The 12,837-nt window shown below is 45.9% G+C and overlaps 1 protein-coding gene across 1 annotated transcript in view; it reads left to right on the top strand.

Annotated features, from left to right (window-relative positions):
- The window catches only part of LOC146207871 (monocarboxylate transporter 10-like), a 123,549-nt gene extending 110,962 nt beyond the window's left edge, over nucleotides 1-12,587 (top strand). The window contains exons 2-4 of the mRNA XM_084587177.1: nucleotides 3,057-3,390; nucleotides 10,798-11,083; nucleotides 11,583-12,587. Coding sequence (XP_084443303.1) covers nucleotides 3,057-3,390; nucleotides 10,798-11,083; nucleotides 11,583-12,587 — 1,625 coding nt within the window. The remainder of the gene's footprint in view (nucleotides 1-3,056; nucleotides 3,391-10,797; nucleotides 11,084-11,582) is intronic.
- The last annotated feature ends 250 nt before the right edge of the window (nucleotides 12,588-12,837 follow it).

The raw sequence follows: 12,837 nt of genomic DNA on the forward strand, positions 1-12,837 counted from the left end.
TGCTCATGCCAGGTTGCCAAGAAGAATACGGGTATTGCTAATTGTCCTTATGAATCGTTTCATGTTTGGTAAGGTTAGCCGGGGGGGAGGGGGGGGGGGCAAAGTTCTCTATCATTCATTTGCAGCCATGCAAAGTTCTCCATCATTCAACATGAAGTATCCAGTTAGAGCTAAACAGACTGGTCAATATTACGAAAGGAACCTGATCTTCTTTAGTATCTTCCTGACCGCAGTACTATCACCAACTGCACGTCTGCGTCGTGCAATAAAACATTCAGCTGCTTTATGGTATAGGATTATTCCCTGAAGAAACAAAATTTAAGGCTTCGAAACCTGCATAACCTGCACTGAGGCGGTCCGTTTAATGACACTATTCTCTATTATCGTGCCTATGGTCTAACATCTGCACGAGGCCAGGTTATAGCTGTCTTGGCACGACTTCCTAACCGCTCCCCCTCACAGTGAAAGGAAGCGTGTTCGATATGGGTGATACAACTCGGCTTCATTTATTTTTAGTCTGCTCTAACACGATTGCTTTACTTAAGAATTTACTGCCCTTAACCAACAGCAATAAATCGTTTGATCATGGTTGTAAAGCTATAGTGCTTTTTTTTTTGCTAGATATTGCCTGCAAAATTGGCAAATATTGTGAAGAAAGTTGGACCAATCACGATACGGGGTTTTATTCACTGAGGAACGGCCTCCTGAAATAGCCTAGCTGGCATATTGGCGTTCTAGACAAATGCATACGCTGCTAACCAGCAGGCTCTACTAACATAAACAAGCTTTTCTATCCGAATGACCAAATCAAGAAAGGAAGCGGGACGTCAGTATTTATACTAAATCGTCAATATGTTTGTTTTGTTTGTTTTTTCAAAGCAAAACGGCAGGTTGATATCTTGCGTTGCCCTAAACAGCTCGATCAATATGCGGATCAAGGATATAGCTGGACAAAAGTACTCTCGTAAATAACAGGACGCCACCACATCCGTTAAATGTTTATTAAGGTTACTTTTTGTTTTTACTTTTATACGTCCAAAATTTATGTTCTGGCGCTCTTATGTGCACGCCGCCTTACAAGCATAAACCAAGGGGAGCCAGGCGAAAAAAAGAGAATTGAACCGCTCTCCTGGCAGGACCGAATTGAAGAATCTCTAAACGAACGGAAGAAGGCAATTGAATTCCCCACTTTTCGCTAGCCTCTCATATTGCAAGCGCGAGCCATCTGCTGTCTCCCTGCACGGAGAGATACGGGATATTGCATTCGGTCAGGGGGCTTCCGTGCTTCTTCTGTTTTGTCTTTTTTTAATTTGTTTCTAATGCTAGCCGCTGGGAGAGAAGCCTTAAGATGTCTATTTTGAAGGCTAAAAGAAGCAAGAGTGCTGCGAGTGTAAAAATTCCTAGTTATATAGGCAAACGAGAAAAATCACAAGAAATAATAAAAACGCGCAACATGAAATCGTGAGTGGAAGACAGCACATGACACACGACGTGTTAGTATGAAGATAAAAAAAAATTCTACCAAGGCAAAAAGTGACAGCCGGTGTCTTTCCAACGTCCAGTACCATTGCCGAACGAAGAAGCGTTACTCTCTTCCTTATTGGCCGCACTCTTGCACGGACCGTAAGGGTGCGCCAGTTGCCCGCTCTCTCTCCCTCTTGTCAGCGGAGCGAGGGAAGGGGAGCGAGAGGTAATGTAGGTAGCGGCACAACCAACACAACAAGACACCAAAAATGAAGACCTAAGGAAAAAGAACACGCGAACAGGATCGGCGCGCTGTGGAAAGTATATAGAATGATTGCCTGGATTGGATTAACGAAGTGAGCGGCGGGGTATACTGGCCGAAAGAGCAGCGCTGCTGAAAGTGAGAGAAAGAGGAGCAGCAGCAGCAGCAACCGGGCTGGGGGCGAGTCCTAACAACTTCGCCTCTGCAATCGACTGGCGTATTGGGCGTATATACGAGGCGAATGCGCATTAGTCATTCCGAAACTATATTTAGCTGGCCTATGCTTTCGAGATATCTTGTTGCCATTGCTTCTTGTAAAGCAGATATATGATGCGGCCCGTCTGGGTTCCTTCCGCTCCCCATCTATCTGGTGGAATCCACTGCGCTAATGCAAGACGAGTGTAGACAGTTACTTTGGAAATTGCTCTGAAGTTAAGCGACGCCCGTTCAGATAAAAAAGTAGGGGAGCAAATAAACTGCAGGAACCTTTTTTTTTGGAGTCCGTAACTTAATTACTTCCCGACGACTGAAAGTGGCTCCTATCGTGCAAGCAATCAAATAGCTACATTAAAGAAGCAAGCTGAAGCTGACGGATCACGCTGTTCGAGCCTTCAGAGTAACTTGGTTCTTGAGGGCTGTTCTTATAGCGTGGATGCTCTTTGAGGCACTGAGTAATTGCTCTGCAGTGGCATTTTTTTTTTTTGTCTCCGTTAACTTCGATTAGAATCGAGAACTTCGTTGTACTTCTATTATTTTGCCGTTTCTGATGACATTAAAAAATGTTCGCAGTCATGCATACTTCTGAAACTTTATTGAAAAATGTGAAAGCGCCAAGGTATTCTTTTTCGTAACTTTGTTATATGTTACAAGTTTATGTCATCTAGAGTGCTTGTTCTGTGCAACATTAGGCTTCTATAACTCTGCACAATGCAGGAAGCTGGATTGGACATTAGTGCTCTGCAAGTGTATAACCAATGATGAGAAGTTAGTTTCATGTAAGAAGTACGCCGAGACTGGGAACATGCCCCTGAAAATGTTGTTTCTTTCTTAAACTCCTTGTTTTTAAACATTTTCAAAACGTTTTTGTCAATAAACCTTGTACACGTACAGTACAGCACTACGACAAAGTTCGCTCTTCGTATTTAAAGTTTATTTTGTTAAGAAGTTGGTGAGATGGCTTCCCATTTATCAGGGCCGTATTTATATAAAAATAATCGCTCTGTTCCTCCGCTTCTTTAATTTAAACCATTCCTATGGCCATACTCAACTGCAAACGCAAACCGATGACCGTAGGTCTAACATCACCCCGCAATGTTCGTCCACTGCGCAGTGTGCCTGGGGGCGGTGTCAACGGCAGTGGCGCTGTTCCTGTCCCCAGCCATCGTGGGCGCCTGCCGGCGCAAAAGTACCCGGCTAGTAGCTGTGCTGGGCGGCCTGGTGGCGGCGCTGGGTTGCCTCTTCTCCTCGTTCGCCTCGCAGTTCCACCAACTGTTCATCAGCTACGGCCTGGTGCTCGGCTGCGGAGTCGCCATGACCCGCGACACCTCGATGTTCATGGTGGGCCAGTACTTCAAGAAGCGCCGGGAGTTAGTCGAGCTCCTCCTGGCGGCCGGGACGGGGCTCGGAGTGGCGGTCGTGCCCATCTTCATAGTGGAGTGCATACGGTGAGCGCTTACAGGCAGAGAGGGTTTGCGTCGTAGCTAGGTAATTTTGCGCGAAAGAAACGTTCTCGCTTCCCTCCCGCGCTGATATGAAAGAAACTGAACAACGATTGCTGGAAAGCCAACGTTCCAACAAGGAGACGTGTCTTCGTCCGGGCGTTTCGAGAAATCCCCTTGTCTAAACGTTGGCTTGGCTTGTGAACTCAGGCTCCCCAGCAATCGTTGTTCAGTGCTCTTTCTTACTGTGTAGCCATCTTTTTCTTCCCTTTCTATCCTGAATCCTCCCGTGTCAATGTGACATAAAATCTCAAGAATATATAAAGATACAAAAGAATAAAAACATACCAACTTATTGATAAGTTACCAAAAATCTGAAATTCAACTTTTAATGTTAGGGAGGTCTCAACATAACGCCCCAGCGTATGAAGTAAATAACTTGGTGAGGTAAGGAGTTGAGAACAAGTTCCAGCCCTTCAGGAACGGCTGTGTCATTCTGAGGAAAACTGCTTTATCTATCTTTTTTTTCTGACACTCAATGCAAGAAAGGACACAGGCGTTGTTTATTCGCTACACTCGAAGTTATTCACATCAACAGGCCTTCATATATGGTAATCAATCGCGTTTCTTGTTTTTCTGTTTGATACTGATAGGTCATAAATTTATGAGCGACTAGAAAATGTGCACAGTGAAATAAATCTGAGCCAGCGCAAACTTGCATTTCTTTCCATTAGACATCAGCGGGCAAATTGTGTTTGAAGAATCGATGAGAAGAAGACGTAGATTCATTTCGCAAATATTTATGGTGCGCACGGTCAAGCCCCCAATGACGATCGTTGTGTGGTTAAAGCCGTGACCCCTGGTGTCAGCGCTGTAGACAAAACAAAAACACCGGACATTGCACCTATTCCGATTTCATTTCTTCGGCACCGTGGCTACGAAAGCAAAAGAGTGACTTTACCAAACGTCTAAGCTTTAAACTCAGCTTGGGCGGCTTCGGTCGTTCATGCAGTACTCACTGCATCATCAAGAGTCAAAACGTCCTAATTCAGAGCTTACAGGTCAATCGTTGCTTTTATATTTGTGGAAACGTTGAAAAAAGTACCCTCTTTAACCTGAATTGTGCTTTTTAGTGGTTGCTGCTATCAACCGCTGACATGCTACTTTATAACTTTCCTTGTAGTGTGCATGAAGGATATTGTGTTTTTTTGTTCACGCTTATTGTCGCCGAGACGCGGCTTTATCAGTTACTTTGCAGCTTAGGATGTGCGGAGATATATCTGGAACGACTGAAGCCAAACGTGGCTGCGTCCACATTGTTCCAGACTGTTCTAGTTCCAGTAGGCTTTTTATCTAAATGTTTCTTCGCCGCTTTTAAAATGAGCGCTGACGAATGCAGCCGATATTCGTAGTTCAATGACAGCGAGAATGTTTGCAGCCATAGCCGCAGCCGCATCGCTTAATTATTTGTTGAGGGAAAAAGACAACTGCGGCGCTGGTGGAGGAGGTAAATGTTGACAACGGCCGCATGCTGGCAGCGCGCTCGGCCACCATGTATACGTCCAATTATGATGATAGTAGTGAAAAAAAAACGAGGACCAAGGTAGGCGAAAGACACAACACCAGCGCCGCTCCTATCTTTATCCTCGATTTTTGCGCTAACTTCATCATGAGTCAGGTTCAACTGGCCCAACTTTTCACTTCACTGATGTATACGTCACCGTGTGGCCTCAATGCTAATAAAAATAAATGAACAGTGAAAACAAAATTGTAAAAATAAAAACTACAAAATAAAGATAATAACGATCAAGGCATGAAATAAAAAAAAACGAAAGTATAAACAAAAAAAATAAAAGAATAGGAAACAGCGATAAAAAGCTGAATAAGTAAAGTAAAACTGAAGTTGTACCCGGAAGAAAAGCAACGAAAAGCAGAGCGAGCTCATAATTGAACCAGGCGTTGGAACTCGCAATGCTTTCGCATTTCATCATCTAACAGATTTTTAAGTGCACCCCTGTCATTTTTGTCACTCGATCTACTCCTGTCTAACTTTTTCACCAACCTGCCCATTTACAGTGATCTACTTGGCGCTAGGTTAATACCGTTAATATCGCTTGAACAGCAAATAGCGCTATCGATTGCACTTAGAAGAGTTGAAATTGTGCAATAAATATATTTTTTATATTAAATGCTTGCTACTTACGCACTGCTGATTACCGCAATGCTTACGATCGATTAAAATAACTTTGCCTCATCTTGAGCAAACTTTTAGGTCAAGGTAGCGTTTCCGCAAGGTATACGAAGTTCCCAGAACTGGAATTTTGTTGCGTCGACGTAGTAAATGCTTGTCGATTATGGCGTGTGGTTTAAGGCGGAAGTTACCATCAGAGAAAAGAAAAAAGTTACAATTCGTCAACATTTTTTTTCTGTCTTTTTCGTTGAGCAATGTGTGCATCTCCAGCCTAAACCATTATTTGCGGCACGCCACTCTAATACCATTCAGTCATATTCGACTCAACAGGTTTAAGTGTGAAGCCTTAGTCATTCCTCGGGATGTTCTTTTTCATCAAAAGAGGGAAACAGCACAGGAAAAACACAGAAAGAGAACGAGAAAAGAGTAGCAAAGCATTAGGGATCCTCTAAAGGAAAAGGAGAGCAAAATAAGTATATGGCCATTTCAAGGGAGCATGAGTTCCTCTAGAGTATCAAAGCATTAGGCAACTTTAAAAGGAAAAGGAAGAGGGGCATGAGTTTCTCTCTGAGTCTGTCTCACATGTGTCCTTAGGCCACTGGCGTCCTCAAGCCAACGGCAAACTCGTGTGCGAAGCACCCGCCCCACTTCGTGTTATCTGCTAGAACTGGTCCATTAATCACTTCAGCTAGCAAAGCTTTTCCAATGCGGAACAAGGATCATAGCTCATGGCACGTGCAGCTATTAAAGAGCTTAATAATCAGTGCTTTATTCTTCTTCATACACGTCAAAGAAAATTATGTGTCTGCAACATGTCCCGCCATGCATTAGGTAATTTCCTTCCCTACGCTCTTCTGGGTGCGCTGGTGCGAGATGAATGAAAAGCAAACATTGCAACAGGCTAATATTAGTGTGACATCATAAGATTGCGCTGCCGCAACGCGCCTCCCATGACCCTACTTCGACGACCCCCTGCAGGACGCAAATCAGGCGCAGGAGGCGGTGGTCCACAAATTACGTGTTCACGCTAGCATTATCCCGTGAAACATTGCGTTTCGACGAATGTTATCGATAAGATCTCACGTACAGTTGTGAAGCTATTAGGAGTGGGCGATGAAAACAAGCGAGAGGCGAAGTTTCGTGGGCGCCTTAGTGCTTCAGGCGTAGCTGCTCTTGCGCCCATAGTTGTCATCGTAATGGGCATAATTACTTCTAAATGTCATTCATATGCGTATCCAAGCACTGGCTGTGCAGATCGCCACACCCAGCACGTCTCGGTTGCAGTTTGAGTGTGCGGGCTCACGTTCGTGTGTGTCTGTGTATATAGAAGTTCTTGCGTGCGTGACTAGCGTATGGAATGCGCGCTTCTAGTATCACGCTAGGTTAACGCTAGTGTAATGCATACCTTATAGTTACCACGAGCCTTATCCACCGAGTAATTATGGCCATAACGCTAAACGCCTCTCTTCAACTTGTAGACGGGACACACCTTGACATTTTCGCCATTTTCTCGAAATCGATGCGCTTAAATTTAAAAGATCGGTACAGCCCGCATCGTAACGGTTCTGCCAGCATATGTAGAGACCTTGTCTCCATTGATAACTTTGCTAAGGATGTGTCACAAGCGCTGTTGCATAGTTACCCATAGGCTAACTTGATCTAGAATTGCCACTAAGGACAATGCTGAAGTTTTGTTAGGCCGGCGGTACAAATAGAACAGGGGAACATAGAGGGGGCACTTAGTGGATAGCTTGGCGGGACGCGATGGCGGCGATCTAGCAGGCGCCAAGTCTATAAAGATAATTTGACAATGATCTGCCGGTGCAGACACGAAGTACTATTGGTTAAAAAACTTTGTTGAGCACATATTAACCAACGTGCATATGTTAAGGACGCAGAGCTTTCTGCTTTGATGGTCTCATTAATATTACGGCATGCGTGTATCGTGGTAAGTAGGTTTGCTGTTCATAATTAACAACGGGAGGAGAAATAAAATATTTTCTTCGGAGTGCCATGGGGGTCACCCCAAATTTTCGGCACTTTAATTGCTCCATATGCCCTTGCTGCCGTTGCAGTTAGTCAGGGAGCCCAGCGGGAGTCGTACGACGTTTATAGTCTGACGAAACTGATTCATGGTTTGCATTAATTACATGCCATCCATTTAAATCTTATGCATAAAAAGGGCAAGAAGAGGCGGTTTATTGCTCCGAGAAGAGTTCCCGTATAACAGGGTCACTTTATTTCACTCGCTCTACAGCCTCCCCATGCCTTCTTACAGCCTCCTTATACTAATACATCCTGGATCGAAGACATACTCCTTGGCTTAACGAGTCTAATCTCATCAACGAAAGAGCGTGAGTTTATAAGCGAATTTTAATGCATATGATGCTGCCCAGGTTGAACCTCGGAAGTAGTTCTCCGAAACGCTTTGCACATATCCATTTTTACTCTCTTTCTGCAAGCACAACTCCGACGTGTACAGTTACTGCCTAAAGTAAAATGTTGTCATTATGCACTGTGTAAACTTTTTCAGAACATAACACTTATACTGTTTTCACACGTTAGTCATGAATATAAATCCACCCATTGGTTTCACAAGCTGCACAGGAATATTGATTAAAGACTTAAACCAATATTAAAAAACAAATGCTACTTGCCTGGCGCCTATAGCTGTTATTCAGAGACGCCGAGAAGGCAAGACTTTATTCGGACAGCAACACGAACATCAGACAACAAGGATTCAGTGACTTCGTTTTATAAAAGAAAGGAAGGCAGGAGGAAAGGAAGCCTGGGTGCAACTGAGGCATGCTGTTGGCTAGCGATACAGTCGCACACATGAACCTTACTGCGTACATCAAATAGCGGCACACAGTAGGCAAGCGGCACACATTATTATGGCGGCACACAGTATCAAGGTGGCAGCAAGCTTGATAAGCGTTGCGCGGATATAACAATAGTTAAAATGTTTTTGCAGACGCCCAAGCGTGTGTTGCTCTACGCACCGAATTAGTACAGCCCCCAATGCTGGCTTCCGAAGCATCGTGATCAACGACTGAGCGAGAAGACCGAAGAAAGAAGCGTAATCACGGCTAAGAGGCGGCGGCTTCTGCCGTTACGCATGTTCGATTCATCACGAACGTGCCACCGTACTTGCCCAACAGCCGGCCGCCTGGACGGACTGAGACCGGGGTCAATTTGATAAGATCTCCTCCTCCTTAGGAGTGTGGATGTGCGGCGGAGATGAACGCCCCTCGCTAGGAGTGCTGAGTGCGTAGGATGGATGCATTGATCAGATTGGTATCTACCAGTCATTCGCTCTTGCGTTTTCTCCCCGCTTGGTCTCTCCTCTGTTTCTCCGTTTCCCTCTAGTAGCCACTTCGCGCTCCTTAAGTTAATTGTCACTAACAACAAATCATTGCATTCATAGCCTTGGGGCGTGGGGTAGCTGTTGACGCCCATCCCTAGAGATTCTGAGGAGGAATAGAAGGAGAGGGCATGATAAATGTTCTCAACTGAAACTGGAACGCAAGGCGTATTCTGGTCGTAATCGACCTTCTGGGCCAGCTTGAAGAATGCGAAGAAATATAAAGAGGGCGGGCAACACAACTATGGGCCCAGCTGCTACCTTGTAACAATATGTAAAGAAGCGAGGTTAGTTGTGGTATATCAAAAGTTAGGATAGTTGAGAAATAACCTGAGCATGTGTTTTTTTTTCCACAGCTTTGCCGAAATTCGTTCAAAACGCGACATGGAAAAGAACGACGCGTATGTCGACGCATATACTCAGTATCTATTAAGAAGAAAACACTCCATGCCACCACATGTACTTATCAGTAGAATACTCTTAAACACAGTTTGACACACGTAGTATACATCGATACTCATGTGCGACGCAAGAAAGCGTAGCTAGAATATTTTTTTTTTTTTTGTAATGCCGTGAAAGGTTATGCGCAAAACAAGACGACACAAAGACACTAGACGCGACAGGACGAGCGCTTGTCTTTTGGTGTGTCTACTGTCTGTGTCGTCTTTTTTTAGCAGAACATTTCGTGGCATTACAAGATTCAAGCCAAATAGCCCGACAACAACTCTTGTTGAAATATTTTTTTTTCTTTGCATTAGCATTGCAGGTTTTCCCCTCACGTCAAACGTGAACCCAACGTCGGCTTCTTCACTAGCGACGTTTTCTTGTCGCGTGCCGGAAATTCTGGGCGCGCTCTATGTATGTCAGCACAGAAACTTGGTACTGGTAGAGTCTATTTTTCAGTCATTGTACGCCCCGTGCTGGTATCGCTCAAGAGGAAAGTATGTAACAGTTGCATCTTACCAGTGCCCATCTATAGAGCTGAAACGGTGAGGCTAACGAAACGGGTTTGTTTAAGTTAAAGAAAACGCAGAGGGCTATAGAACAAAAAATGTTATGTGTAACATTAAGAGATAGGAAGCGTGCAGAGTGGGTCAGAGAAAAAACTTCAGTTAGTGACACCCTGGTGTAAATCACAGCTATTGACATTTTAGTGGACATGTAGTGGGACGAGAGGATAACCAATGTCACTAAATTAACAAATATGATTCTAGGGCAAGGCAAGTGTAGCAGAGAGAGGCAGAAAGTCAGGTCGGTGGATGAGATTAAGAAGTTTGCATGGGTCAAGTGGATTCAGCTAGGACATGACCGGGTCAGTTTGAGGATTTGGGAGAGGCCTTTGTCTTACAGTAGGCATAGCCAGGCTCATGACGATGATGATGATGATGATGCGCCGTGCCAATTCATTCCAATATCAACAGCACATTTCGCTCAATTCAGGCGCAGCTAATCTCGATGTGATCTCGATTCATATCTTTACAGCCTGCATTGGTTCACACATGAGACTATTCAAATCACATTTAACGTTTACTCTCTTTTGAGCTTGGCCTATAAAAGTGTCAGCGGTTAACAGAATATTTAGAACAGAGGCATTCTGTCCAACAGTGCATTAGCAGCACACCTATAGTGCGTTGACGCACAGCAAAACTTTAATGGAGGATGGACTTTAGTGGCGTGCACAATGTCAGAGGAAACAGGCGAACCTGAGTCTCCGGCCTTTTGTTAGCTGCAACGGAAAGGTGGTACATTCAAATAACGCTCGTTGGCGAAAGCATTAGGGTTAGCGACACATCGTACACCACCCTCGTTATCGAGAACAAGCATGACGTATTCGGACGTTTCCTTTTCCTCCTGCCAGGGTCGTGGGCTGGAGGCTGGGTCTGCAGGCACTGACGGGCACCGTGCTGGTGCTGTTCGTGCTGGGAGTGTTCTACCGGCCAGCGTCGCTCTACCACCCGCAGAGGCGCGCCATCCTGCATCTGAAGAGTATGCAGCGGCGGTCCAAGGCCAAGGATCGCGCAGCCCAGGCGGCCGATCGTCCTCCTTTTATTGACTACGCCGTACTGCGATCCCGCACCGTCCAGATCCTAGTCGCAGGCACGGCGCTCGCCGCTTTCGGAGCCACCACGCCCCTGGTGCTGTTGGTGAGCGCTTCCATGACAATTCCCAACAGAAGGATGAGCGCATTCCACATATATTTTGAGTTTCACCGACTTCATGGCCGCCTATTATTCAATTGTACATTTACCGTCTCTGTCTGCAGTTTCAAGGCCCCACGTATAGTAACAGCGTAGTCTTTAGTCGATTACAAAACTTAGTTTTATTCGTGAGATATACGTAACAGAAATGTATTAAGGCATTTCGAAATATATAATTAGAAACAATGAGCAATTTGTTATAACGTAAGCAGAGCACAAGTGCGCGCAAAAACTTGTCTAAGGTAATGGACAAGACTGATGCGTTGCAGAAATGCTAGCGAGGAATAGGTGTTACACGCGCAACGCTGTGAAAAGGTAAATTAATGAAGAAATGGACAGTTGAACGTTTTGACAAACTGTGGAACCGGCATACTCTTTCGTCCCGCCCCAATCACAGAGAACGTGCAGCCCGAAATAAATGACATTGTAATATGTTTTGTTTCAGATGAACTTGGCCGAGCAAGAGGGGCTGGAGCGGTCATCACTGCTGCTTCTTCAGGTCTTCCTGGGCCTCGCTTGCGCATTGGGCAGCGCTGCATTCGGTCTCATCGTCATCAAGAACAGTGTACAGTGCCTGATTGCGCGCCAATACTTGTGCCAGGCAGCCGCCTTCATGATAAGCGCCTCCCTGCTGGCCTTCACGGCTCTGCACCAGTACCACGGCTATCTCCTCTTCGTGTGGATATACGGCATCTTTCTGGGCGGATACCAGTACGCACTAAAGATGTACACCCTGGAGAAAGTCCGTGCGCGGAACTTCGCTAAGGCCTGGAGCTTCGTCCAGTGGTCCCAGTCGCTCCCCGTGCTTGTCGGCGTCCCGCTGGCGGGACTCCTCAACGACCAGTTCGGCGGTCGCACGGGATTCTACATGGCCTCCGCGTTCTGCTTTGCGGGAGCACTCTCCCTTTTCTTCATCGACCTGCACAAGAAGCGCGCACGACGCAGACAGCAACAGGCTGACTGCCGTCGGTGTTCAGATGTTCCGGCTGCTTCAGCAGCCGAAGGTGGCGCGGCTGCTTCGTCTTCCCGCCGATCCTCCTTCCAGGACTCGCTATGTCGTGAGGCGAGGCTTCAGCAACGCAGCTTCACCTTTAGTAACTACGCCGACCTGCGCCGCCAAGAACTGACCTGCATTTCCGAGGAGGCCATCATGGACAATTTCTTCGAAGACTTCATCGACGACTGCATCACATCATGCAACAAAGAGGAGAAGTATCTCATGCTCAGCGAGTACGAGAACAACCTGAACAAAACCCAGGAAACCCTGGAGCGCCGCATGCGTGGAGTCCGCCGCGCTTCGATTATTCTTCCGTACAAGTACGACCAGTGTCCCAGCTGCATGAGACTCATGCCTGTTCAGATAAACGGCGAACCTGCACCCAGGGCGTCACCGCGAAGACTGCAGAGGCCCTCGGTGGACGTCATCGAGGAAGTTACCACTTCTCTTTGACGCCTGGCTAACTCAGCTGACTAACGTCCTGTCACGTTTAGGGAGCGTGGGTTAGTTGGCACCGGGTTTGAGAGAAAGTGATTTAGTGAAAGGAAAGGTGGAGAGCACCGGATTTGATGAAGGGAGGTGTAAAGTACGTCACCTTGTCAGATGAGCTGTACAGGCGTAGTTAATTCATTTAGTGTCATTGAGTTTCCTGAGCTTGTCAATAACACATGTTTCTTTCAGCGTGTTTGTTCCTGTGCTTTGT

The sequence above is a fragment of the Amblyomma maculatum genome, chromosome 1 (assembly GCF_055883805.1).
Source record: "Amblyomma maculatum isolate TAMU_Amacu chromosome 1, ASM5588380v1, whole genome shotgun sequence".
Classification (NCBI taxonomy): domain Eukaryota; kingdom Metazoa; phylum Arthropoda; class Arachnida; order Ixodida; family Ixodidae; genus Amblyomma; species Amblyomma maculatum.